Raw genomic sequence first — 26,916 nt, 5'->3', positions numbered from 1 at the left:
ACATAATAGCAATACATGCTTAGAAAATGACTAGAAATAGATCAAAGAGGACTGGAAGATGACTCAGTAAAGGGTTTGCCTTGCGAGCACAAGGATCTGAGTGCAACCACCAACACCTGTGTTAGGAAAAATGAGCTGTGCTTTTTTTTTTTTTTTTTTATCCTAGCTAGATTGATTACACTGGTTCTACCTTCCTAGTGTTTACTTGTTAGTCAGGCTAGCTTTCTCAAAAAGTTCCAAGGAAGTGAGGGATCTTGTCTTAAAAAAGAAAAAAGAAATGTGGTTGGTACCTGAGAAGTGACACCTGATGTCTTCTGGCCTCTACATGCACACGCCAAGAAGATGAAGCAAAATAGGTCATAGGCCTTAGAGAAAGAAAAAAAACTAGACCACTATTCTGCTTAATGACTATAGTGATAAAATGACATTTAATGACACAGTGCTATATGCAGGTATCAGGGCTTTGATCAACTTTGACCAGAGAAGCTTCTTTCAGTCGATAGTGATTAACACAGAGACCCACAACTAGTCAGTGCAGAGAATGAGAGACTTTAGGATGCTCAACCCTAAATGGGATGTCCATATTGTACCTCTCCTTTCGAGGAGATGGAAAGATAGTAAGAGCCACAGCTTGTAGATGTCTTCAAGGAAACAGCATCTGCCAGACACAAGTCGATGTGCGTATGAATTCGCAGAGACTGTGACGGCATACACAAGACCTACATAAGCTCAAGCCAAACAAAATCCCAGCATAGAGGAGGAGAAGTGGGTCTGAAGCCCCACCCCTAGCCAAAAAGGAATTCACAATTGATAGCTTCTGGAAGTGGGAAAACCCGTTTCTTCAATGGTTTGAAATAGCGAATCAACCACATTCTAGGACAGGCTCCATAGTCAGGGGTAGTTAGCCAACCCAATTTTGTCTTCAGGGTTTGTGGTGCTCTTGTTTTGTTTTAAAGGGAGAAACAACGTGAACTTAAGTGGGTAAAGACAATCTGAGAAGATTGGAGGAGGTGAAAGGATAAGATAAAAGCACATTGCAGAGACTACGGAAAGCTGATCAGAGGAGAGTCAGTTTTTTATTTTACCATGTTACACAGTTCAAACGTTTTTTATTTATCATGTAGTGTTCTGCCTGCATGTATGCCTGGAGGCCAGAAGAGGGCACCAGATTCCACTGTAGATGGTTGTGAGCTACCAGGTGGTTGCTGGGAATTGAACTTAGGACCTCTAGAAGAGTAGCCGGTGCTCTTTAACTGCTGAGCCATCTTTCCAGCCCCCAGTTCAAAGGTTCTATCCAATTATATAAGTCAGTTTTTAGCTCTTATATGTAAGCTTTTGAAATGTTTTAATTCCTTGAGAATTTCTTTTAGATCATAAATCTCTTCTATCTTGCAATCTTGGTTATCTTATTAGATTATTTCCTTCTGAGTGTCCTCACTATCTGTACATATTGGTACTATATTTCTGATATTCACTGAAAAAGTAGAAAGAAAACTTGCTTATGCTTCATTACGCTTCATTCCACTATGCTTATGCATAGTGGAAATACAGTTTCTGAAAAGATGAATAATATTTTTCTTTGTAGCAGGCAGCTAGAATTGAGGGGACTTTTTTATTTTTGTTTCATCTTTGTAATTTTCTGTTTTTTAATTTGAATGTTACTACTTTAAATTAAACATATTTTGCTCCTGAAATAAGATATAAAACTAAATGTGCTATTTGTGTGTATGTGCAAGTGTGTGTGTGTGTGTGTGTGTGTGTGTGTGTGTGTGTATGTGTGTGTGTGTAGGCTAGAGGAAAACTGTGGAGTCAACTCTCTCCTACTTTTGTGTAGTTTCTCAGGCCATCAGTCTTGTATTGCAAGTTATTTATCTGTTAAGCTATCTCACAAGCCCAAGAAGGCTATTTTATTATATTAGATTATGGAAGATTTTTTCAGCGCTATGGTTCTAAAAATTTATACTTAAAATAAATATAGTTTAGTAATATTTGGGTGAGCAAAAGCCACTTGAATGTGGTATAAGTATGTATAGTGGATATATATGTATACAGCATGTGTGTGTATATATGTGTATATATATCTTAGCTCTTTCAGTATTTCTCCATTGTCAGTCAAATATAATGGTTGTTATCTGTCTGCTGATAACATAGGGTTTTAAAATACTGAACATCAACATTCATTAATAAGTCCTTCCTTTTCTGGGGAATTCTTCATTTTGATTTTGGCGTCATCTTGGAATGTTGTAGTTTTGTCTGTTTTTTTTTTTTAAACACATTTATTAAGCTTTTATTTCTGTCACTCAAAAGTTTATTTCTATCATTTATACTTCTTTTCATCCAGTTTTGAAGTTCTTCAATATCTTATTTTGAGTTCTTATTTTATTTGTGCAATTCATTTTCTTTTTGTGTTCATGTTTGTTTTTACAGGAGCTTTCTTTTGTTTTTGTATTTTTGCTTTACATTTTTGTATTTTTCTTTTTCTCCTTCTGAACCCATTTTTATTCCCAACTAGTACTCTCCTCGTTTCATGTGTCCCGTCTTTACTTAATTAGATTTGTTTGCATGAGCTTGGAAAGGGAGTTATTTGCTGGAGCATGGGTTAGTTAATGGCAACCATTAACTGACAGTAGATCCTGGGAAAGGGGCTACTCATGAGCATCTCTCCAATCCATGCTGGGACCCCATCCTGTGCAGATGGGTTTTCATAATTGGGACCGTCATGCCAGACTTTGAAGCAGCAGTTCGTGGCACTCCTCTCCATCCATCAGCTCTTACATTCTTTGTACTTGTACTTCAGAGATCCACCCTGGGTCTTGGAGAGGATTATTGAAATGTTCCTGACAAGGCTGAACATTCAACCATTAATTACTATGAGTCAGAGTTGACTAGGTATGAGTCTGTACACTCATCACCCATTGAAAAACAACATCACTGTCCCAGGCTGAGAGCCATGCTATTCTAAGAGTGTAAACACAAATATGTAGAAGTCAGTTTGACATGTCCCTTTAGCAAAAACAGCAGTAGTGGACCTCCCAATCCAGAAGCTTTTGACCTCCATAACTATAAGTTTTTGACAAGGTTTAGAGTCCCAAGCTGTATTCCCTCCCATGGAGGAGGCTTCAAATCTAGTCAAAAGTGTTTGTTTACCACCAAAATAGTCATGACACTATTGCACCAGGGGCACACCATACCTATAGCATAGCATCTTATGGTGTTGTGTGCACTAGCCATCAGGAAGGATGCTTCATCTCAGTTCCAGCCTAGTTTCTCTGTCCTGTAACCAAAGTATATGATGTCTTCAGCATATGGTTTATACTGTCTAGTTCTGGTGGACAACCAAAAACAAATGGCAATAGTCTGCATTGATTTGGGAGCTTCTGGACTCAATATGGTCAACAGCTCATAGGGATCCCAGTACTTTACACTGGGATTTTCATTTAAGAACATGACATCTGCGAGTAACATACAGGGTACCTCCTTTCCAAGGTCTTTTTTCCTTATTTAAAAATGATATATTCTTAAGAATTTCTTGCAAAAGTGCTGCATTTCCACCTTTCCCTTCCTGCTCAGATTTCTCCCATATTTCACCCACTGCCTCTACTCCATTCCCTTTCAAGTTCATGGCTGCCTCTTCTCTCATTATTACACACACACAAAACACACACACACACACACACACACACACACACACACACACACACACACACAGCTGTATTTGTTTAGTGTTGCTCGTACACATATGATTTTAGGGTTGACCCTTTGAAATTGGACTTGGATAACCTGTCAGGGACCTAGAGGAGACTGATTTCCCTCTCTTAGCAGCCATTGATTGCTTGTCGCTCTTAGTCAAGGGTAGTGCCCTGTGAGATTGTTTCCATTCACATAGGTTTATCAACTGGTATTGTCATTGTGCTGATCCTGTTTAGGCCATTGTATTCTTGATATTTCTTGAGCTTCCCTGTCATATATAGAAGACTATCTCAAAGCAGATGTCCTTGTTCCCTGGCCTTTAAAGCTTTTCCATCCCTTCTGTGATGTTCATGAGCCTTAGGTGTAGGGTTGCATTGTACATGTGTCATTTGGGGTTGGATACCTCATGGTCAGTTTTCCTCAGCATTTTGATCAATGGTAGATTTCTATAGTGGCTTCTATCCACTGCAAAAAGGAGCTTTGATAAGGAGCGAGAAGTATACTTCTTTGTGGGTATAAGGATAAGTATTAGAATTTAATTAGAAAATGTACTGGTTTAGGAAAGAGGCACATCTCCTCAAGGGCCCAAGTAATACATTTGTATGTGGCTTTTTTTTTTTTTTTTACAAACTTAGTGTAGTTTTTGTTAACTCTCTCTTCTACGCACATCTTCCTCTCATCTGTATTGAAACCTTTTCATGTCTAGTATTTTCCCACTACATGCTTTACCGTCTTCTTCCATATTTACATTGTTACATCCTTAATGCCTCTCTTGATGCTGTGGCTTCTGTATGCTTCCCAGCCTCTACAGATACTGCAACACACAGATCTAAGAATTCAAAGCCAGGCTCTGCATATGTGAGAGACCGTACAGTATTTTGTCTTTCTGGGCCTGTTACCTCATCAGTATATTTTTCAGTTCCATCCATTTTCCTGTAAATTTCATTTTAATGGGTGAATCGGTGTAATATTTATTTTTTAATTCTCAGAGAATTTCTCTAATTTATTTTCTAACTGGTAACATTCTTTATGAATTTTAGCCTCCTGCTGTTTTTTATTTAAAATTATCTTAAATAAATTTAGCCTCTTGCTGTCTTTTATTAAAAATTCTTTTAAATAAATTTGACAAAGAGGTATGTGTTTATAATTTGTCACTTGAATTGCTAGTTAATATTTAGCATTTTAGTGAAATAGTTGGAAAAATGCAAGATGACCTTTCTATATAGTCTTGGCTTGAGAGTATAATTATGAGACAAGATTAATAACTTGTGTTTTTCCCCTTGGAAAACTTGAAATTTTTTATACTCCATAGCTTTCTGATGAGCTTTCTCAATCATATTTTAGCCAAATTAAAATTTGGATCACTCTACCAGTAAGGAAATAGCAACTGAACAATTAACTTATTTCTGTAAAGCCCTTAACTGCTCTTACCGGTATTAATGAACCAACTCAGTTCATCTGAAATCACTTTTAGAGATTTCTAATCTAAATCTACAAATATAATTGAGGATACCCATCAGATGCTGGAGAGAAGCATCATTCTATCAAAACACAGAAACAAACAAACAAAAACTAAAACCAAAACTAGGTAATTGTCTCTGTAGTGTTGGGCACATCATTATTTTTACCTTTAAGCACCTAAACTATGCTGACCTGCACATTTCTTGTGTATTCTTTTCCTAGCCTGCCGCTGTAAGAGTACTCTTCAGGAAACATTAGGAACCCAAACACTAATAACCTGAGGAACACAGGGTCAGCGCTGAAGATTCAGAAGACAATGTTAGTGTAGAGGAAGGCAAGCAAGAAAAGCCAAACAATAGTTATCCAGACCACATTAAAAAAAATGGAACCAGAAACTCCAGAGAAGGAGGATTCTGCACCGCAGATAGTTAGCACCACATCACAGCCAGATGATGATGCAAATGATGGGAAAGAAAAGGCTGAACCTGAAGGGAAAGAAGAACTGGTGGAAACACATCAGCTCCAGGTGGCTGAAGAAATGGCCAAGGAGATCAAGAAGAAAATAAGAAAGAAACTAAAAGAGCAGCTGACTTATTTTCCGTCAGATACTCTATTGCATGATGACAAACTGGGCAGTGAAAAGAGAAAGAAGAAGAAGAAGAAAGTCCCTGTCCCATCTAAACCAGAACCAAGGTACTTCACATTGACAAACACACACTAGTATCTACCAGTTTTGAGTGAAAATTATAATTTAACAAACTTACTGCTGTGATTGGAAACATTGTCACTGAGGTGATAATTGTGAACCTTTATATAGTATATTGCTGTGTGCTAGAAGCTTTACAAGAATTCACTCACTGAATCTTTACAGTGGCCTGTGAGGGATAGTAATGGTGTATCCCATTTCTCTAAGAAGCTTTGTGGTGTAAGCCCCAGAACCAGTAAGAGCCGAGCCAGAACATTTACAGTCTAACTCCAAACTGTCTGCATTTACCCACTTACACCTGCTTTTGAAATAACAGACCTGCTGAGCATGGTGGTTCATACATGTAATCCCAGCACTCGGGCACCAAAGCAGGAGAATCTAGAGATCAAGGCCAGTCTGCACTGTGTAGTGGATTTGAGGCCTATGTCACACACACACACACACACACACACACACACACACACACACACACACACACACACACACACACACACACACACACACACACACAACACACACACACACACACACACACACACACAACACACACACACACACACACACACACACACACACACACACACACACACACACACACACACACACACACACACACACACACACACACACACACACACACACACACACACACACACACACACACACACACACACACACACACACACACACACACACACACACACACACACACACACACACACACACACACACACACACACACACACACACACACACACACACACACACACACACACACACACACACACACACACACACACACACACACACACACACACACACACACACACACACACACACACACACACACACACACACACACACACACACACACACACACACACACACACACACACACACACACACACACACACACACACACACACACACACACACACACACACACACACACACACACACACACACACACACACACACACACACACACACACACACACACACACACACACACACACACACACACACACACACACACACACACACACACACACACACACACACACACACACACACACACACACACACACACACACACACACACACACACACACACACACACACACACACACACACACACACACACACACACACACACACACACACACACACACACACACACACACACACACACACACACACACACACACACACACACACACACACACACACACACACACACACACACACACACACACACACACACACACACACACACACACACACACACACACACACACACACACACACACACACACACACACACACACACACACACACACACACACACACACACACACACACACACACATCACACACACACACACACACACACACACACACACACACACACACACACACACACACACACACACACACACACACACACACACACACACACACACACACACACACACACACACACACACACACACACACACACACACACACACACACACACACACACACACACACACACACACACACACACACACACACACACACACACACACACACACACACACACACACACACACACACACACACACACACACACACACACACACACACACACACACACACACACACACACACACACACACACACACACACACACACACACACACACACACACACACACACACACACACACACACACACACACACACACACACACACACACACACACACACACACACACACACACACACACACACACACACACACACACACACACACACACACACACACACACACACACACACACACACACACACACACACACACACACACACACACACACACACACACACACACACACACACACACACACACACACACACACACACACACACACACACACACACACACACACACACACACACACACACACACACACACACACACACACACACACACACACACACACACACACACACACACACACACACACACACACACACACACACACACACACACACACAACACACACACACACACACACACACACACACACACACACACACACACACACACACACACACACACACACACACACACACACACACACACACACACACACACACACACACACACACACACACACACACACACACACACACACACACACACACACACACACACACACACACACACACACACACACACACACACACACACACACACACACACACACACACACACACACACACACACACACACACACACACACACACACACACACACACACACACACACACACACACACACACACACACACACACACACACACACACACACACACACACACACACACACACACACACACACACACACACACACACACACACACACACACACACACACACACACACACACACACACACACACACACACACACACACACACACACACACACACACACACACACACACACACACACACACACACACACACACACACACACACACACACACACACACACACACACACACACACACACACACACACACACACACACACACACACACACACACACACACACACACACACACACACACACACACACACACACACACACACACACACACACACACACACACACACACACACACACACACACACACACACACACACACACACACACACACACACACACACACACACACACACACACACACACACACACACACACACACACACACACACACACACACACACACACACACACACACACACACACACACACACACACACACACACACACACACACACACACACACACACACACACACACACACACACACACACACACACACACACACACACACACACACACACACACACACACACACACACACACACACACACACACACACACACACACACACACACACACACACACACACACACACACACACACACACACACACACACACACACACACACACACACACACACACACACACACACACACACACACACACACACACACACACACACACACACACACACACACACACACACACACACACACACACACACACACACACACACACACACACACACACACACACACACACACACACACACACACACACACACACACACACACACACACACACACACACACACACACACACACACACACACACACACACACACACACACACACACCCCGAGATTGACTTAACTGGGCACCTTTGGCCTTCACAGGATCAATAAGCTTCAGTCAGGATGCTAACCAGGCTGATGCTTCGACAGGGAAAGATGTAACAAGTGGGGCCCAGCTCTTCTTATTAGGCCTCAGAAGAACTGCTGTGCATTACTGTGAGGCTATAGGCAGGTCTTGGGTCCTGGCTGGCTTTTAGTTAGAGATACAAGTTCTTTGCCACTGGATCAATCCATTGTGAACTTACCCTGATGGTGACTTTTTCCCCCAAATCAAAGTTCTGACAGAGTAATAATAGCATGACAGAAGTGAATCTTTTAAAAATAGCCATTTTCCCCATATCCTTTTGGAACTGGGTGATGAGGCCCAGCAGGTACTCATAGAGAAGAAGATTCTCAAAAGAGTTGAATATGAAGAAGCAAAGATGAGCCGAGGCCGTTGTATAGGCTGTTGCCCATAGTGTACTGTTGCCATTAGCACATCATTGTGGAAACAGAAAGACATTCTCACTAGAAAAGTGAGCTCATTTACGAAGCTTAGCTCACTATGCCATACATGATGATGGCATGCATATGTAACTGTTCTTTAAGAGTAGTATTTCGTGACTGATAAAATAGCATAGTTTGGGGGAATAGCTACTATGAAGTATTCATCCAATCTTTTTATTTCCCAGTGCTCTTTTTCAAAAGATAACTGAATATGTTGGAAGTTCATTTTTCATTATTTAAAGGCATAAGTTTTACATCATAAATTATCAACAGACTCTAATAGGCCAGTCTCTGTTCCTGCCTGCTACCTCTTGCTGTTTGCACGTGGTGCAAATTTTATTTTAATCAAGACTTCTGAAAAATGTAGCTATATACCAACCTCTAGAAAACAAAAGCAATGAACTTTTGCTAGAAATCAAAAGTTGTGTGGCTGAAGTTTCTTAAGAACAAACTTTGAAATTTTCTTTTGCCTTTTGAGTAATTTAGAAATTTATTCATTGATCATTTAGTCAGCAGGACGCTTTGAAATTCTGTGTAATACAGGTCTGTAATCATAAAAAACTATTTTATTTTCCCTTTATTTGTTTTTAGACACCATCACAATTTGCTTCTGAGGCCAGATTCAAATGTATGGTCCTCGTGCCTATTCTGTTTAGTGCTGAGAGTATTCTATGGGGTGGATAGTTTTGTTTAAGTTGGCTCCTGAGATATGTAGCTCTTCATCAGGTAGAAAGCATTATCTATGATTCCTAGTTTGACAGCCATTTTATTATATGAGAAAATACAAAATGGTAACATTTTAAAAAGGAAAATGATATATTATTCTTGCTTCTATTTACCCTTCACTATGTTATACCATGGATAATAATTATAAAAAATACTACATTTGTAATGGCTCACTCTTGGGTTATACTTGCAGTGCATCAGACATCTGTGATAATGCAGTTGAAGATGAACAAAAGAAAGAATGTCCCCTCGAAACTGTTACTCTAGTGTCTCACCATGATGAGGAAATACGCCCAACGGAACAGAATGCAGATGACAATAAACCAGACAACAAAAAACCCAAACCCAAAAAGACAAAAAAGAAGACTAAAGCAGGTTTGTTACCTAAATTAAATGAAAAACTATCTGCCTTTGTGGGGTAACTTGGCTCTAGAAAGTTTAGTTCTGAAACTGAAGGATATAATTTAAAGTAAATCAAGATATACTGCTTGGTGTATCTTAATTCATGTGGAGTAAGGTGTTCATTTTTTAATAACTGTGGGTCTATATTATGAGTTTATAGTTCCTGACTTAATTTAAATATAGAAGGATATGATTACAAAGCTACAAGCTTCTTTGTAGCATAAAAATTGATTTCTTTAGACCACTGATGTTAGAACTGCAAATCGTTACCTTGGTAAATGAAAGCTAGCAATGGCTTTTTTTGTTGCCTTGAAGTTCTGTTATTAGCAGAGTAAGACAATCATAGATGGTGAGATGAATTCTATGTAAACCTAACTATGAGAACCATTATAATACTGATTTTTCTTCCCTGATTTAGTTTCGGGTAATGAAGACATGAATGGTGATGGTGTTCATGAAATCACAAGCCGAGACAGTCCAATTTATCCCAAATGTTTGCTTGATGATGATCTTGTCATGGGAGTTTACATTCACCGAACTGATCGACTCAAATCAGATTTTATGATTTGTCACCCAATGGTAAAAATTCATGTGGTTGATGAACATACTGGTCAGTATGTCAAGAAAGATGATAGGTAATTTTTTAAAAATTGTACCATTTTTAAGTTGAAACTGTCTGCAAATCTTCTTTGCTGTCCTTTATGGTTGAAAGTTAATAGGCACAGAGCTGTGGATTATAGTTGTAGGTGTTTCTCATCTTGAAAAGTAGGCTTTCCAGAAGAAATGGGGGAAATGCATCTATCTTGAGTATAGAATCTTTCAAGCTTACTAATTAGGTCATAAATTTGCATTGTAAATATTGTAAGTGTTCTTCTAATCTTTAGCCTCCCATTTTTCCTTTAAAGTTAATGTTATGTGGACCTGAGGTGCTGCAAATGTATGTTGAAGATGTTTTTCCCTAAGGATATTTCTAGAAAGAATACATGTTTGAAAGTCTAGGTTTAAAGAACAATAAAATGAATCATTATTCTAGATTATACTAATTCCAAGTAAGTATTTGCTTGACAGGATATTTCGAGGAAAGGACTAAGATTATTACAGAAAAAAGAACACATCTACTTACTTAGTTGTGTTAGCACATACAAAGAAAATGGGGCAATGCAAAAGAGTTCTTTTTACAGTTTTATTTGCATTTATTATGCATTTTATCATGAACTCATTTAAACTTTTTGAAGTAGTTGCTATATTGTAGCTCGGTATACTAAAGGTTATTCATACCTTTCACTTTCTATTTTTGTAATAAATTATGTAGCCTGAAGAAATAAAATGTAGTGCAAAATCATAGTAAAACAACATTATTTTTACTTTTTTAAATAAAATTTATTATTTTTTAGATGTTAAGGAACATTATTTTTGCTTTTGTGTCATTATAGCTATTATTACTGTTTCTTTTATGGGCAACTATTTTTTTCTATTCCTCTAAAAAAATGTACTGAATTGTAGTAATAGAAATTTTATCTTTGAACAGTGAACGTCCTGTTTCTTCTTATTATGAAAGAGACAATGTGGACTATATTCTTCCTATTATGACCCAACCATATGACTTTAAAAAGTTAAAATCAAGACTTCCAGAGTGGGAAGAACAAATTATATTTAATGAAAATTTTCCCTATTTGCTTCGAGAGTTTGATGAGTGTCCAAAAGTCATCCTGTTCTTTGAGGTATGAATTAAAGAAAGAAAATTAAATTTTAGGAAACATTTATCATACAAGTGTAGGATATTGGCTTTAATAGTTTTAAAATGTGATAATGTAAGAATTTAGTACCTGGAATTTATTGTTGCAGTGTGCTCTGTGGCTGCTAGGGAGCAGCCCTTTTAGGAATAAAGATGGCATATCCAAAGGGGAATTTCCTAACTTCAGTAGTCTATCTAAATAAGGATTTAAAATATTCAATTATTAAATTAAAAAAACTACCTCCTCTGATACCTAGAAAATGATCAAAGCTTGAGAATTTTATGCTATGCTTGTGTCTAAAATACTTTGAGATAACTTTTTTAAAAGACACAACCATGTATATCTATGGGTTAAAAATGTGACCTTTAAATATTTTATACAATATGTAGGAATCAAGACTGTTAACTGATACAGTTATTATTATCTGAGGTAGTTAATGATTTGAAATGAATCCTAATAAAAGTAACCCCAGTACTTGGATAATTTTTCTTGAAAGTAAATGAGATAAATATTTTTTATTCCTTTTAAGATAGACTTTTAAATATCTAGATAATAATGTGTCAATAGAGAGCATTAAATTTAAAGTCTAATATTCTGTGAAATAATTTTTAAAATATATTTACAGATTCTTGACTTCTTAAGCATGGATGAAATTAAGAATAACTCTGAAGTTCAAAACCAAGAATGTGGCTTTCGGAAAATTGCCTGGGCGTTTCTTAAGGTATGTTTTCACCTTTTTTTAATACATTTAAAATGGTTTCTTCCAAATTTGATTGGCTGGTTTTCACCAAGTCATTTTGGTCTCAAGTAGTTGTTAACTCATCTTAGTAAGGCTCATTAAGAGTCTGAAATAGGGCTGAAGAGATGACTCAGTGGTTAAGAGCAGACCAGGGTTCAATTACCACATGTCACTTTACAACTGTCTGTAACTCCAGTTCTAGGGAATCCGACATCCTCACATAGACATACATGCAGGTCAAACACCAATGCACATAAAATAGAGAGCCAGAGATATCCAGAGAGCCAGAGAAATCTTGTCTCAAAAAAAAAGTTTGAAAGACTTATTGATTACCCAATGTGTACCTTTTATATTTTTTGACCCTGAGGATATTGTACTCAGAGACACATACGTTCCTGCCGTCTTCTGTTCAATTTACGTGATATTTATTAAGTGCTTTCATTCATTGTTCAGTCATTGTTCAGTCAGCAACCCTGAATTACTTGACCCCAAAACATGATCATTGGCTAGATGGGAGAGTCTAAGCCATTATTAAATTGTAAAGAGAATTGTAAAGTATAATAATATTTTAAGCAAAAAGCAGTTTATTAGAAACTGCTCATATTTATTCTGTGTTAAGTTTTGTACAGATCTGCTGTTTGATCTATAAATTACAATTAGAACACAATAGATGACACAGTATTTTACTTTTAAAGATCATTTGGATCTTAATTCATCCATATTGAACCATTGTTAGAAGAAATGAATTCTTGAGTCTATCCCTGGCCCTATAAAGAGTGTTAGATTCTATATTTCCCATTTGTAATACTGTATGTCTTTTCCTTGATTGTAGTGTAAGCTTTACAAAGTTATCAGTAATTTCTGTTGGACTAATTCTTTGAGAATTTTGGGTTTTATTTTATTTATGCTGTATATAGTTGTGTTAAATTTATTATATAATTCCCTTCAGATTTTCTCATGATCACCTTCTCTCAGCATATACAGCCACACAAAAGGCATAAATATCTACTGAAGGATTTACTAAAATGAATGGAAAGCGATTGGGATAAGCTTAAACTTTAAGAAAATGACATGAAACAAGTTAGAATGTAAATGTCTCACTATTTACACTGTTGGATGTAGGAACATTGAGCTTTTGTAATGACCCATTAACTGTATGTAATTTTCAGTTATACCTTTGATCTCAGGTACTTTTAATTCTTCTAGAATGTATTTAATGACTGTTTTGAGCCATATAGTAATGAAGCCTGTGTGTTAGAGCCCTACATTATACAATTCATAATTATAATGACATGCTCATTATAGAGTTCTTAGTGTTATTTGTTTACTTGGCTAAGCAGCATGCTAGTATAAACTATATTGGCTGGAGAATATTAAAGCCACTTTTTGAAGTATGATTTTGGAGCTGGGGAACTCGTTGAAGTCACTAAAGTGCTTTGGGAGATAATCAAAGGCCTCTGCAGAGTGTGGAGAACAAATCCTTAAAGACTGGATGTTATTACTCAGTTTGAAACTGTTCTTTCCCCATTGAGAACTGCATTAATGCCTAAGGAATTGTCCACAGCCTTATCATTCTTTCCTAAAGCTGTAGGGAAATGTGCTGCAATTTGCCATGTGTGCTTCCTTGTTGATATTTCTTGAACATGTCACAATCTGGATTTTGCCTCTTCCATTAAAACTTCTCCTACCCAACACTAATGTTTTCTGTTTGACAACTATTAACATTCTTTGTCCCGCGCGTGCTCTGTATTTCTCGCCAGCAAGAAATCATACACGGGACACTCGGATCCTTCTGCAGACAAGCTTTAATGCATCTTGAGAGGAGAGCATAAGCTTCCCAGAGCAGAGACACTAAACTAAGAAAACCATCCCTTATAAAGGCTGACCAGCCGCCTGGGACGTGTTACCCTATGAATGGCTTTAGCTCCTCAGGCCAAAATGAGCCACGGGATAGGCAGAGATCAAAGGAATGGAGATTACCCAGCGCCTGTGAAGTAATTTACATCTTGGTGTCTTTAGGCACCATTATAATGCAGGAAAACGGCTTCCTACATATCCCCCTTTTTTTATTAATTAATGAAAAGGCTTTATATTATTACAAGCAAATAGGTCACCCATATGTTGAGGGATAGAGGCAGAGGTTGTACCTTCCCAAAATCAAACATTAAGACTGTGTACGGGAGTCACCATCAGGCTGTTAGCTTGACCCGAAGTACTCTCGACCTGTCCTCTGCCGTTTTTCTGGGAAAGGGATTCTCAGGGCAGGTAACCCTTATGCAGGTCAACGTACCTCCCAGAGAAGCCTGCATAATAGGCAACTCTGTGCGATGCCTTTGCTCAGCATCCCTCTTTGGGGCTGCACAAACCAGACACTCTACCCTGTGCAATGAGCCTAGGCTCCGGGTGTGCAAGAGCTGTCTGGCCGGCGGCCTATTGCTTAGCCAAAATATAAGCGCTTGGGCGGTCTCTTGGTTTGAGCCCTGGAGCTTACATGCCAGTCAAAAGTAACAGCAATCCGCAAGCGGCTGCATCAAACAATTACACCCCCACCCCTTTTCTCACAGACCAGCCAAAAATAACAGCAATCCGCAAACGGCTGCATCAAACAATAACACCCCCACCCCTTAAGCAGTGACAATCTCTCCGCCAAGGGCAGGAGTTAATCTGGATAACAATAGCGGCTCTCAACTCCCGGGGGAGAGGGTGGAGTTTCGACTTTTGAAGGTCTGAAGGGGCTCTTCAGGTTGAGTCTTTCTGGGATCCATAGGGGATTTTCTTCATCCTGTGAGAAAACACAATATCGCTCCCCTGGATCTTATGAGAATAGGATCCGGGCTTCTCCAAAGATCAGTTAAGATATCTTTCCATTTTACCATTTCCTTTTGGCCTTTTAGTTTTGAGGTGAGACGCTTGGCCCGAGCGTCAATGTTTATGAGGCTTTAAAGCCCCAGGCATTCCAGGCCTTTAAGAAGTGTTGAATAGCAGGCATGGCCTTTTCCCCTATCAAAGACTGGGAAAGTCATCTGCAATTTTCTCCGCTCCTCTGATGGTAAAAAGGAGTCGGTACCAAATAGTGGGGGTGCTGATGGAAGCACACCCACTGGCATTTTTGGCAGCCGATATCTATCGGGGTGGTATGGTGTTGCTTCTTTCTCTAGCTCTGCTTCCTTGCTAGAGTCTAAAATCTCAGAGTCTGAGCTGCTTAGCTCCAAGGCTTCCAGTTTCGTTGCAGGGCAGAGGCTAGGTTTTGAGTCCTCATCTCTCCTAAATTTACCGGGGTGTGACCGGCCATTCCCTATTCTCTCTCCCTCCTTCTCTGTCTCTCCCTCATCCAGCTGAGCTGTTCCTTTCACTCCCTTGTCAGTAGACATTCCAGGAGGTCCTTTTTTCTTATTTATTGTTGTTTTTCTTAACAAATTATTTACTCCCTTGTCACTAGACATCCCGGGAGGTCCTTTTTTCTTATATTTTATTGTTAGGCGCGCCCCATCTCTCATCACATTCGGTTTCTGATATGTAATTCTGGACTTCTTTAAGATTGTTACAACAGTGAGAAAAGTCAAAATAGCTCCTAGTAAAAGCATAGAAGCCTCTATATTAACCTCCCACAATAGCAACATTCCCAAGCCAAAGTCCAGAAAAAAAACATACCTCTCCGAATTTACCATCCTGCAGTTCTGAATCCGCCTTGTAGCCAAGGGGTCTCCGTGGTGCTGGAGATGTTCATATGTTCCCGGGTTTCGGCACCATATGTCCCGCGCGTGCTCTGTATTTCTCGCCAGCAAGAAATCATACACGGGACACTCGGATCCTTCTGCAGACAAGCTTTAATGCATCTTGAGAGGAGAGCATAAGCTTCCCAGAGCAGAGACACTAAACTAAGAAAACCATCCCTTATAAAGGCTGACCAGCCGCCTGGGACGTGTTACCCTATGAATGGCTTTAGCTCCTCAGGCCAAAATGAGCCACGGGATAGACAGAGATCAAAGGAATGGAGATTACCCAGCGCCTGTGAAGTAATTTACATCTTGGTGTCTTTAGGCACCATTATAATGCAGGAAAACGGCTTCCTACAATTCTTCATTTGTTATTTTGTCATACGTATGTGCACTTAATACATTAGTCTCTTGAAATCCCTGCTGCCTCTGCTTTCTTGGCAACAGCCCTGTGTGTTTGTTTATCCTGTTTCTTCAGTATTGTACCGTACCTCTTTAATGTAATTCCAACTCACAGTTTCTTCTTTAATTCACTTTTCTTAACCTCCCTTTTGTTTCTTGCTCTTCATATTTGTGACTACAAATACTTACTGGACATTTCAGCTTAGAATATCCTGCCAAATCTCTTACCTCTCCTCCTGCCCCTTAGTTTTCTTTAGATAGTCTGCTCAGGCTCAAGAGTTTATAACCATAAATTCATAGAGCAGGCTTATCTCAGATTAATTGAAATAATCTCAGATCCCTTCCATAGTTGTACCAGTCACACTTAGGGACTTCAGAGTCTCAGGTGATAGCACAAATGTAGTACATTCCCATCATCATAGGTCCTTGGAACAGCTCTACACTGAGTCTTTCTTGGCTCTTTTTCCTTTCTTTCCAAGTTGCATTAGCTAATAGCAGTTACTGAGTGTCCTACACTCAGTGCCCATACTTCCAGTTCTAGTCACCTGCAAACTCTATGAACTGCCACAGAAACACGAAGTTTCTACTCCAGTTCACAAATTCACAACGGACACAGTGCTTTCAAGGACATTTCTTATTTAGTCATTGTGTAGTAAAACAAAGCTTAATTTGAACAGCTGAGATTTTGGTTTTCTTCATAACACTCTTGGTTTATCTGCTTATCTTGTTTTGTTTAATTGGCTTTTTAAATAGACCTTTCAAAGAAGGTAGACTAAAATACTGAAAAATAAAGTGAATGCTTTGAATTAAATGATAAATTAAAATGATTTGGGGTGTACCATTTTATTCATTAAAAGTATTTATGTAGTCCTGTAGTCTGATACTAGGGAGGCTGAGACAGGAGGTTCACAAACTCAAGACTTACTTGAGTCACAGATTTGAAGACCAGCATGGGTAGTTTACTTTCAAAATGGAAAGGAGAAGGAGGGATAGGGACATATCTTAGTAGTGGGGCACATGTGAGACCTCAGTAGGTTTCATCTGCTAGAGAAAAAAATACTAACTATAAGCAGAAAATGTTTGTGTTCAGTAATATGCACTTTACTCTTTGTCATAATTATATCAAACAAATGTTTGTTGATCACTTTTTTCTATAAAGAGACATATGCTACAGTGATGTAAATATTTTAGTCTGTAGTAGTTGTACAACTGAGGAGAGCTATTAGAAAATGTCTTCAAAGTCGTTTGTCAGAATGATCTGAAAGTGCCTCCTGTTAGGTTGACCTGTCTTTTTCTTTATAAACCTAAAGAATCTCAACCTGTTTTAGTCATTTCAAACTAAACTCTGACTCTGTGATTGGATGTGTGTGTTTTCAGAAAAGGTAACATTTTACACAAATTCTTATTTTAAGCTTCTGGGAGCCAATGGAAATGCAAACATCAATTCAAAACTTCGTCTGCAGCTCTACTACCCACCTACTAAGCCTCGATCCCAATTAAATGTTGTTGAGGTTTTTGAATGGTGGTCCAAGTGTCCAAGAAATCGTTATCCATCAACATTGTACGTAACCGTACGGGGACTGAAAGTTCCAGACTGTGTAAGTTACTAGTATATATAAATGTATCTCCTTTATTATTAAACCCAAGGATAGCCTAATGTGTTTTCCATATTTAAAACCTAAGCTCTCAGAATTATTTTAACATATTTCTGTAACAGAAAGATACCTGCAAAGACTGCATTAAGTCTATAACAGTTGAAGATTAGATGAACTTGTAAGTTTTAAGGAGTAGACGTCACTGTTTTGGCATAATTTTGTATGCCAAAATTAAAATAAATGGATGAAAAATTGGTACTGGGAAACATTTTCTTTTAAGGGGCAAGAAATAAAATGCTTTAGGCCTTGCAAACAGGTGTCACAACTATTCAACCGTGTAGTATAAAAGTAGCCGTAGGGACACTGAGATGACGACCAACACCTTCATGCGTTCTACTACATCTTTATCTTATTAGTGAGCCAAATCATACATGGGCTCTACTTTGCAGGTCTTGATTTATATATTTTAGATTAGAGACATTCAAATAACATTTCTACTGCTAATGTCTACAGATGAACATTATTAATGATCTAATTCTAAATGATCCTAGAATTGAAAAGCTTTTGCTATTGTTTTTATTTATATTAATCTTTCAGGTGAGTTGTACATTCTATAGCTTGTTATATATGCTCTGAGCACAGAGTTGATTTGCATTGGTCTAAATGGAGTTAAATAAAATCTATCAATGAGTAGATTTTTTAAATTTCACATTTTTATTATATTGAGTTTTGTGATTGTTTTTGAGCCAGCCAGTATCATGTTTTATCATTAGCTAGGTATTTATGAAGAAGCAGACACAAGGGGACAGGGCTATAAAAAGTGTTTCATGCATCTGGGTGCAATACAAGCCTGTAATCCCAGCACATAGGAAGTGGAATATAGACTGAAAAGCTCGCTTCAAATACATAGCAAGTTTGAGGCAGCCTGAGATACATGAGACCCTATCTCAAAAACTAAAACAAATAATATAATAAGAATAATTAAGTAAAGCCATTTTTACCATTGGAATCTACTGTTTTTTTTAATCCAAACTTTTAAAGGTTTGTCATTAAAGGAGAATAGTTCAAATAACTTTTATTTCATTTAGAGTAATAGACAGATGACAAAAATTCTGGCTGTGTTTCAAAAAGGTTTCCATACCATTTGACTCAATATTTTAATTTTATGGAGTTTTGTTTGTTAGTTTGTTTTTATTCAAGACAGGTTTTCACGATGTAGCTCTGGCTATCTTGGAACTTACTTTGTAGACCACGGTGGCCTCAAACACACAGAGATCCATCTGCCTCTGCTTCTCAAGTGCTGGGATTAAAGGCGTGTGCCACCACACTGGTCTCTGTCTCAGTCCACTAAAAACAATGTATGTTAAGAATAAAAAACATGTTGACAATCTTCATGACTTCCACATGATTCCCCATGGGGTAAGGAGTGAACCAATTCCTACAACTTGACCTCCACAAGTGCACCATAGCTTGTGTATTTGTGTACACAGTTAACATGTTTTCTCATTTCCCATACATATTTAGATAAAGCCGTCTTACCGCTCTATGATGGCTCTTCAGGAGGAAAAAGGTACACCAGTGTATTGTGAACGCCACCGTGAGACAAGTTCAGTAGACACAGAACCTGGATTAGAAGATTCAAAGGAAGTGGTAAAGTGGAAACGCCTGCCTGGTCAGGTGAGATGTTTAAGATGCTTACATTTGTTAATGTTCCTATTGCTGCGACAAAATACTTGAGAAGAGCAGTTTAAGGAAGCGGAAGTTTACTTGGCTCAAACTTCCTTCATCCATTAAGATTGGCTTGACCGTCTGAATAATCTTGGTTAGCTATATTTAGTTACTATTTACTGTCAGCTGATGATAACTGTTCACAGGGCTATTGTGAATATAGCTGAAGACATTTGTAGTGAGGTACAACGTTCATGAAATACTGTAAGGACTCAGTGTGTACTTACTTTGTCCTCTTGAGTAATTCAGGCCTTCTCATATTTCCATGTAAAAGAAAAGGAAGCATTTTGTATCTTGGTGTATTGAATTGGCTGGCACCACTGCTTTTCATGCTTGGTGCCACCATTAATGAAAATCAGGATCACTTGAACTCAAGCACAGCAGTATCATGATAGTCAAGTCTGACAGCTAGCCAACTGCTAAGAACTAATGGGCCAGTGAAATATGCAACACTGATAAAACAAGCAAAGAGAGAACTCATATCTACGGCAGGATGTGGAGCTGCAGAATCCCAACGCTATTTAGAATGGGACACAGTTTAAAACTTACAAATTGTTTGTTTCTGGAATTTCCCACATAATATTTTCAGACCATAGTGACCTTGAATAAGTGAAACCTCAGAAAGCAAAACTGCAGACCAGTCAGAGAATGGCTCTCTGTCTTGGAGACAGCAACAATGAATGGTTATTTTAGGAGAGGAAGACTAAGAATGACCATTCATAAATCCTGTGTTTAAACTAGGACATACATGGCATTTGTAGTTATCAAATGTTCCTGACCTTAGGAAAAGTGACTGCTGTCATGGCATATGGAGGTGAAAAGCATTCTTTTGTGGCTATATGAAAGCAGTGTAGCAATGACAGTGTTGGAGCACTAGATATTGAAATTTTTCTTTGTGTTTTAGATTAATTAAATGCTAATTAGACATGATTAGTTTTATGGAAAAACTGTGTACTAAAAAAATAATTTTCTATAGATTTTCATCATTCTGTGTACATGTGTTTCTTTTCCTATGTGTTATAGTATAGTTATAGGGGGAAATTATGGCAATGGAAATCATCAGGTCATTTTATTTCAATATTTTCTAATTTATGTAGTTTTAATATATTCTTTTTAGGCTTGCCGTATCCCAAACAAGCACCTCTTCTCTCTGAATGCTGGAGAACGAGGCTGTTTTTGTCTTGATTTCTCCCACAATGGAAGGATATTAGCAACAGCCTGTGCCAGCAGAGATGGATATCCCATTATACGTAAGAATAATGCCACCTGTTTAACTTGATTATATTCAGTATGGTCAATATTGGCTTTTTTAGATTAACTGAAATCTTAATTTAAGAAAACCCTAGTAAATCAAGCATATTTCTTCAAATAAAGGGACAGTTACTATATAATATCTATTCAGAATAAGACTGGTTGAATGAAAGATGCTATTTTTTAACAAACAGGTGGACTTTCGTAAACATCTATTTTAAATATACATATGTAGTACAAGAAGGAATAATAAATAGGAAACTTTTAGTCCTTTGTGATTTTAGTTGATATTTGTGATGATCTGAACTACAAAACTGCAGCAATTTATCATATGCTAGAATTCTGATATGTGACCCTGAAGTACCTCAAAGAAAGCTGTTATGATAGAGAAGGCAGCAGAAAGGCCAGGAGATCTTTTTTGTGGCTTTTGGAGATCTTAAAACGGGATTATACAATTCTGGATTTAGTAATCTGTTTAATCTCAGCAATGACATTAACTCTCCTTGACTGCAAGAAGCCAGCTTCATGGGCATCTGCCCTGATCACTAGGCCACATTGGACTTAACCTAGCTTCACACTGTTCATGGGATTCATGAGATACATGTTCCAACATATTAATAGTCATATTTCTCATTTGTATAATGGTCTGTGTGCTTTAGATTTTTCTATGTTGTGTTATTCTGTGCTTAAACAATTACAGATTTAGATCTATTTATTATTTAAATCTCAAAAAATATAATAAGAATCATTGTCTCTGGCTTTGCACTCTTTGATTGTGGTACATCTGACTGAGAAATCACCCAGAAATCAATGTGCAGATTAATGTCTTTCATAAATTTTAGAAGTACATTTACTTTTTCTCAAGATGTTCAGTTTTCTCCCTTTCCCATTCTTCTAGGATTGCCATCACACCTGTCTTTGTAGACTTACTTAGCATTGTCCATTCAATCTCTGACACTTGTTCATTTCTCTTCATTCTTTTTCTGTTCCTTAAATTGCATAGCCTCAGACGACCTACCATCAAGTGTACTGATTCCTCTGCCCATTCAGCTTTGTTGTTGAGCCATTCTCTTGAATTCTTTATTTCTTATGCTTTTTAACTCCAAAGCTTCTTTTGGGTTTATCCTTGGCATTTCTATTTATTTACTGATGCTTTCTTTTTTTTTTGATAAGGAGTCATTATTATCTTTAATTCTTTAGGTTCTCTTGAGGTCTTTGACCATACTAATAATGATTTAAAGATAGGTTTAAAGTCTTGGTAAGAAAGATCAGAACTGGGCTTCCTCAGTTTCCATATGGCCAGTTTCTGCTAACTGCTTTTCCTTCCTGTGTGTAGCTATACTTTCCTGTTTGTTTGCCTTTTTCCACGTAACAACTTTATGTTGAAAACTGGTATTGGTAGTAATGTAGTGCAGAGTAGCAGTTCCCTTTATCCTTCCATCGGCCACCTAAGATTTGTTATTGCTTCTGGTTGTGCAGTGAATCTCCTAGATGAATTCTGTAAAGAATTTATTCTGTGCTATCTTTCAATCCTTTGTAGATTGTACAAAGGATTGTTTTTTGTCAGCTAGTTTTTATTAATATTTTACATGGATCTGATCCCGCCCTTTCCTGGGACCACTATTCTGGGATATTCTCTCAGTGCTTCAGCACACAATTTAAAAGTCCCTGAGCCTTACCTTCCTGTTTGTGCTGACCTCTTCAGGTAACCCACATAAAGATCATAAAGATAAAGCCTCCCAGGTTTTTCTTGGTTATGCATGTCTGGGAACTTAGACTCTCAGCAATATTTTGAAGCTGTCGGTAGTTCCCCGTAGCCACCCCACTCCAGGTTCTGCTTGTTTTTAGAATTTGTGTTCTTTAGTGAGCTGCTGCTTCTCCCGAGCTGGTATCAACTTCTTAAGAAACCACGATGTTAAATGGTGCGTGCCACTGATTATTTCCACATGCACACATGAATCAGATGTTTACGTAAATCCTACACAGAGCCTGTTAAATAGGTCATCAAGTAAGAAGAAGTCTTTGAAACTGGAGTTTTTAGGGTGCTTCAGACCTCTTCTCATCATTGAGTGGCTTTTGATTTTCATTGTTTTTTAAGGTTTCTTTAGTGTTTAGGAAAGAGGAATTAGATAGTTGTAACAACCCAAAGCTCAATGTTCTTACTGAGATTCAGCCGTTTTCTCACACAAGTGTTCCTCTAGCTCTCCCAAGCCTTGCAGAGTTAATTCCCAGAGTTCTGTAACACCTTTTGAGAAGTCTTGCTAGTTTTCTCTTTCCTTTTACAGGGGAATAGATTTCCCAGAGTTCTGATGTGCTCTTTTGGTTCTGAACTGCTTAGAATTCCGAAGGATGGTTGATTCACCACTAGGTGGGAGTAGAGGCTTGGACACTGTTCTGTATTAAGCACTCAGTTTAGACTTTCTTGAGTGTCAACCCTTATAATACCTTTCTTTGTCTGTTCAACTCATTTGCTGCTATTCCATTATGCTCTGTGTCATTAAATATTAGAATTTCTTTCTGACAATGCAATAGTTTACATATCATTACATTCAAAGAATTTTGGAATTTAATTGACTTTAGAGGAAAATAATACCTTATTCATGAAACCCTAAGTTGTAAAGTATTTAAAGTGAATTGCAATGTAAATGTTATTTACTTTTTACTAATAAATTGATTATCAAAAATTCTTTGGGGGCTCTGGCATTATGAGTTATTGATAGTATATTAAACAATATTGTCCAAATTTAACTTATATAAAATTTATTGTAAACTCTTGGAAGTAAAGCAGTTGTCAAAGTTTAGCATTTATAAAATTGTATGTAAACTCTTGGGATCAACTGAAAACAGTTCTTGAATATATTTTGAAATCGTGTGAATATTACAAATATTTTTGGCTTTATTTTATAGGTAGTGCTTAACTTTTTCTAAATTATTATAAGTTGTGTATTTATGTATTTGTGGAATTCAAGATCTCCTAGACATTTAATTTCTAAATATTTTTATTAGTATATGAAATTCCTTCTGGACGTTTCATGAGAGAATTGTGTGGCCACCTCAATATCATTTATGATCTTGACTGGTCAAAAGACGATCGATATCTGGTTACTTCATCATCTGATGGCACTGCCAGGTTAGTATACATTCAAAAAGTACTTACTGTGCATGTTGTGTGCCATCAAGGAAAGGTAAGAGAGTATAAGGAGACAGATATGCCTCTGAACATCATAGCTGTATATCATGCATCCTGACTGATTAAACAGCAGTAAAATTTGATTATCTTTTATTTGTGTAATGTATATCATTTCTGGCCCTTGCTGTTTTTTTTTTTTGTTGTTGTTGTTTATGTTTTTTTGGTTTTTTTTTTTCAAGACAGGGTTTCTCTGTGGCTTTGGAGACTGTCCTGGATCTAGCTCTTGTAGATCAGGCTGGTTTCAAACTCACAGAGATCTGCCTGCCTCTGCCTCCCACGCGCTAGGATTAAATGCGTGCACCACCACCTCCCGGAGCCCTTGCTGTTTTTAAATTATTATATGTAAACTGCTAATTAATATCCTGCAAGAAGTGTTTGAGATTTGTCCTATACTTTAAATGAGGATTCTATCTTCATTGTAGGCTAGGTGTAGGGGCTTGAATCCATTGATGTTCAGTGGATAGGTATAAACCAAGTAAATGACTCGGTTATGAACTTAGAGCTTTATAGGATGTTAAACATTTGAATTTTTGTTAAGTCACTCTTAAGTTATCCTCTTCCAATTTAATGTGTATCACAATACATTTATTTACTGTCTTACTCTTTAAATTGTTTTCACAGTCTTATTTGTAGCCCAGGCTGACCTCAAATGTGCAGTCTTCTTCCTCAGCTTCCTATGGGCAAGGATTACAGGCATGGCCATCACACCTGGCTCAATAAAATATTTTAAAAGCTATTTTTGAACTCTATATCTTTTAGCTGCTTGTTTAACCTTGAATATTCATGATCTAAAAATAAAAGGTTTTCAAGATTCTTTATCTATGTAATTTAGATCGGGTAGACAGGTTCTCTACCGCCTGGGAAACTGTTCCTGCAATCATTTTGAGACCCACACTGACTTCATTCTCGCTCACTTTCTCTGACTCCTGTTTTTGCTTAATAACCATGCGATTTCTAGTACCTAGACTCCTTCTACTGCTGGCCTTAATCACCTTCCCTTTCTATATAAAATGACTGTTGATCAATATGTCACTATTGCTTAGTTTATATTTAAGTGAAAAGAGTGATAATAATGGCAGTTATTCCCTCTCCATTAATCTGGGGAACTTATGACTCCCTTAAATATACTAAAAATATTGACTGGCTTACTCTTTTAGCACACCCATTCTATCTGAAGGTAGGTGATAATATTAGACAAAAGGTCTAAGTTTGCTGAGACATGACAAAGGGTTTTAAGTTGTAAGTCACCTGAGCATTCATCCCTGCTGAGTCATCTTTCAGTCTTTCAGTTCCTTTTTTTCATGCACGGGGTGGGGGCAGATCCAGATGCTAGGTGCATCAGTTTCATTATCTTTCATCTTTAACTTGCTGACTTCAATTTATGATAAAATTTCAATGGATGTGTGGATTGTCTCCATAATGTCCATAAGTGGACCCATCTTTATGTCTGTGCATCTCTCTTAGTGAAGCAGTGTAAGCATGGACTCCTTAATCAATTAAAATCCAACCTAGAGTACTGGTAAAGACAACTAGGTGGAAAACCTGAGAATGTGGACCCACATAGTGGGAGGACACAACCAACACATATAGATTGTTCCCTTATGTTCACACGTGTGCAGTGGCATACAAATAGTACACAACACACACACACACACACACACACACACACACACACACACGAAATGTAATTTTAAAAATTTAAAATCAACTAAGATTTCACCATGAGTATCCATATATAACATCACTCATTGTTTTTCTCTAAGTAGCTTTAAAATTGACATGAATTTGAACTCTGTAGATAATAAAAAGTTTTGTGAAAGCCTTAAGTGAAGGGAAAAGCACTTTAGCTAGGACTAA

At 38.2% G+C, this 26,916-nt stretch overlaps 1 protein-coding gene across 3 annotated transcripts in view; it reads left to right on the top strand.

Annotated features, from left to right (window-relative positions):
* Ahi1 (Abelson helper integration site 1) overlaps positions 1 to 26,916 on the top strand; it is a 138,583-nt gene that overhangs the window by 10,121 nt on the left and 101,546 nt on the right. For all 3 annotated transcript variants that reach the window (XM_027401916.2, XM_027401917.2, XM_027401915.2), the window contains exons 2-10: positions 5,374 to 5,844; positions 10,494 to 10,675; positions 11,121 to 11,337; positions 12,231 to 12,423; positions 13,064 to 13,159; positions 18,708 to 18,893; positions 20,415 to 20,567; positions 21,736 to 21,868; positions 24,876 to 24,999. In XM_027401916.2, coding sequence (XP_027257717.1) covers positions 5,534 to 5,844; positions 10,494 to 10,675; positions 11,121 to 11,337; positions 12,231 to 12,423; positions 13,064 to 13,159; positions 18,708 to 18,893; positions 20,415 to 20,567; positions 21,736 to 21,868; positions 24,876 to 24,999 — 1,595 coding nt within the window. In that variant the 5' untranslated portion in view covers positions 5,374 to 5,533. The remainder of the gene's footprint in view (positions 1 to 5,373; positions 5,845 to 10,493; positions 10,676 to 11,120; positions 11,338 to 12,230; positions 12,424 to 13,063; positions 13,160 to 18,707; positions 18,894 to 20,414; positions 20,568 to 21,735; positions 21,869 to 24,875; positions 25,000 to 26,916) is intronic.

Source organism: Cricetulus griseus, chromosome 2, assembly GCF_003668045.3.
Source record: "Cricetulus griseus strain 17A/GY chromosome 2, alternate assembly CriGri-PICRH-1.0, whole genome shotgun sequence".
Taxonomy (NCBI): domain Eukaryota; kingdom Metazoa; phylum Chordata; class Mammalia; order Rodentia; family Cricetidae; genus Cricetulus; species Cricetulus griseus.
This window is presented reverse-complemented; position numbering and strand designations above follow the sequence as displayed.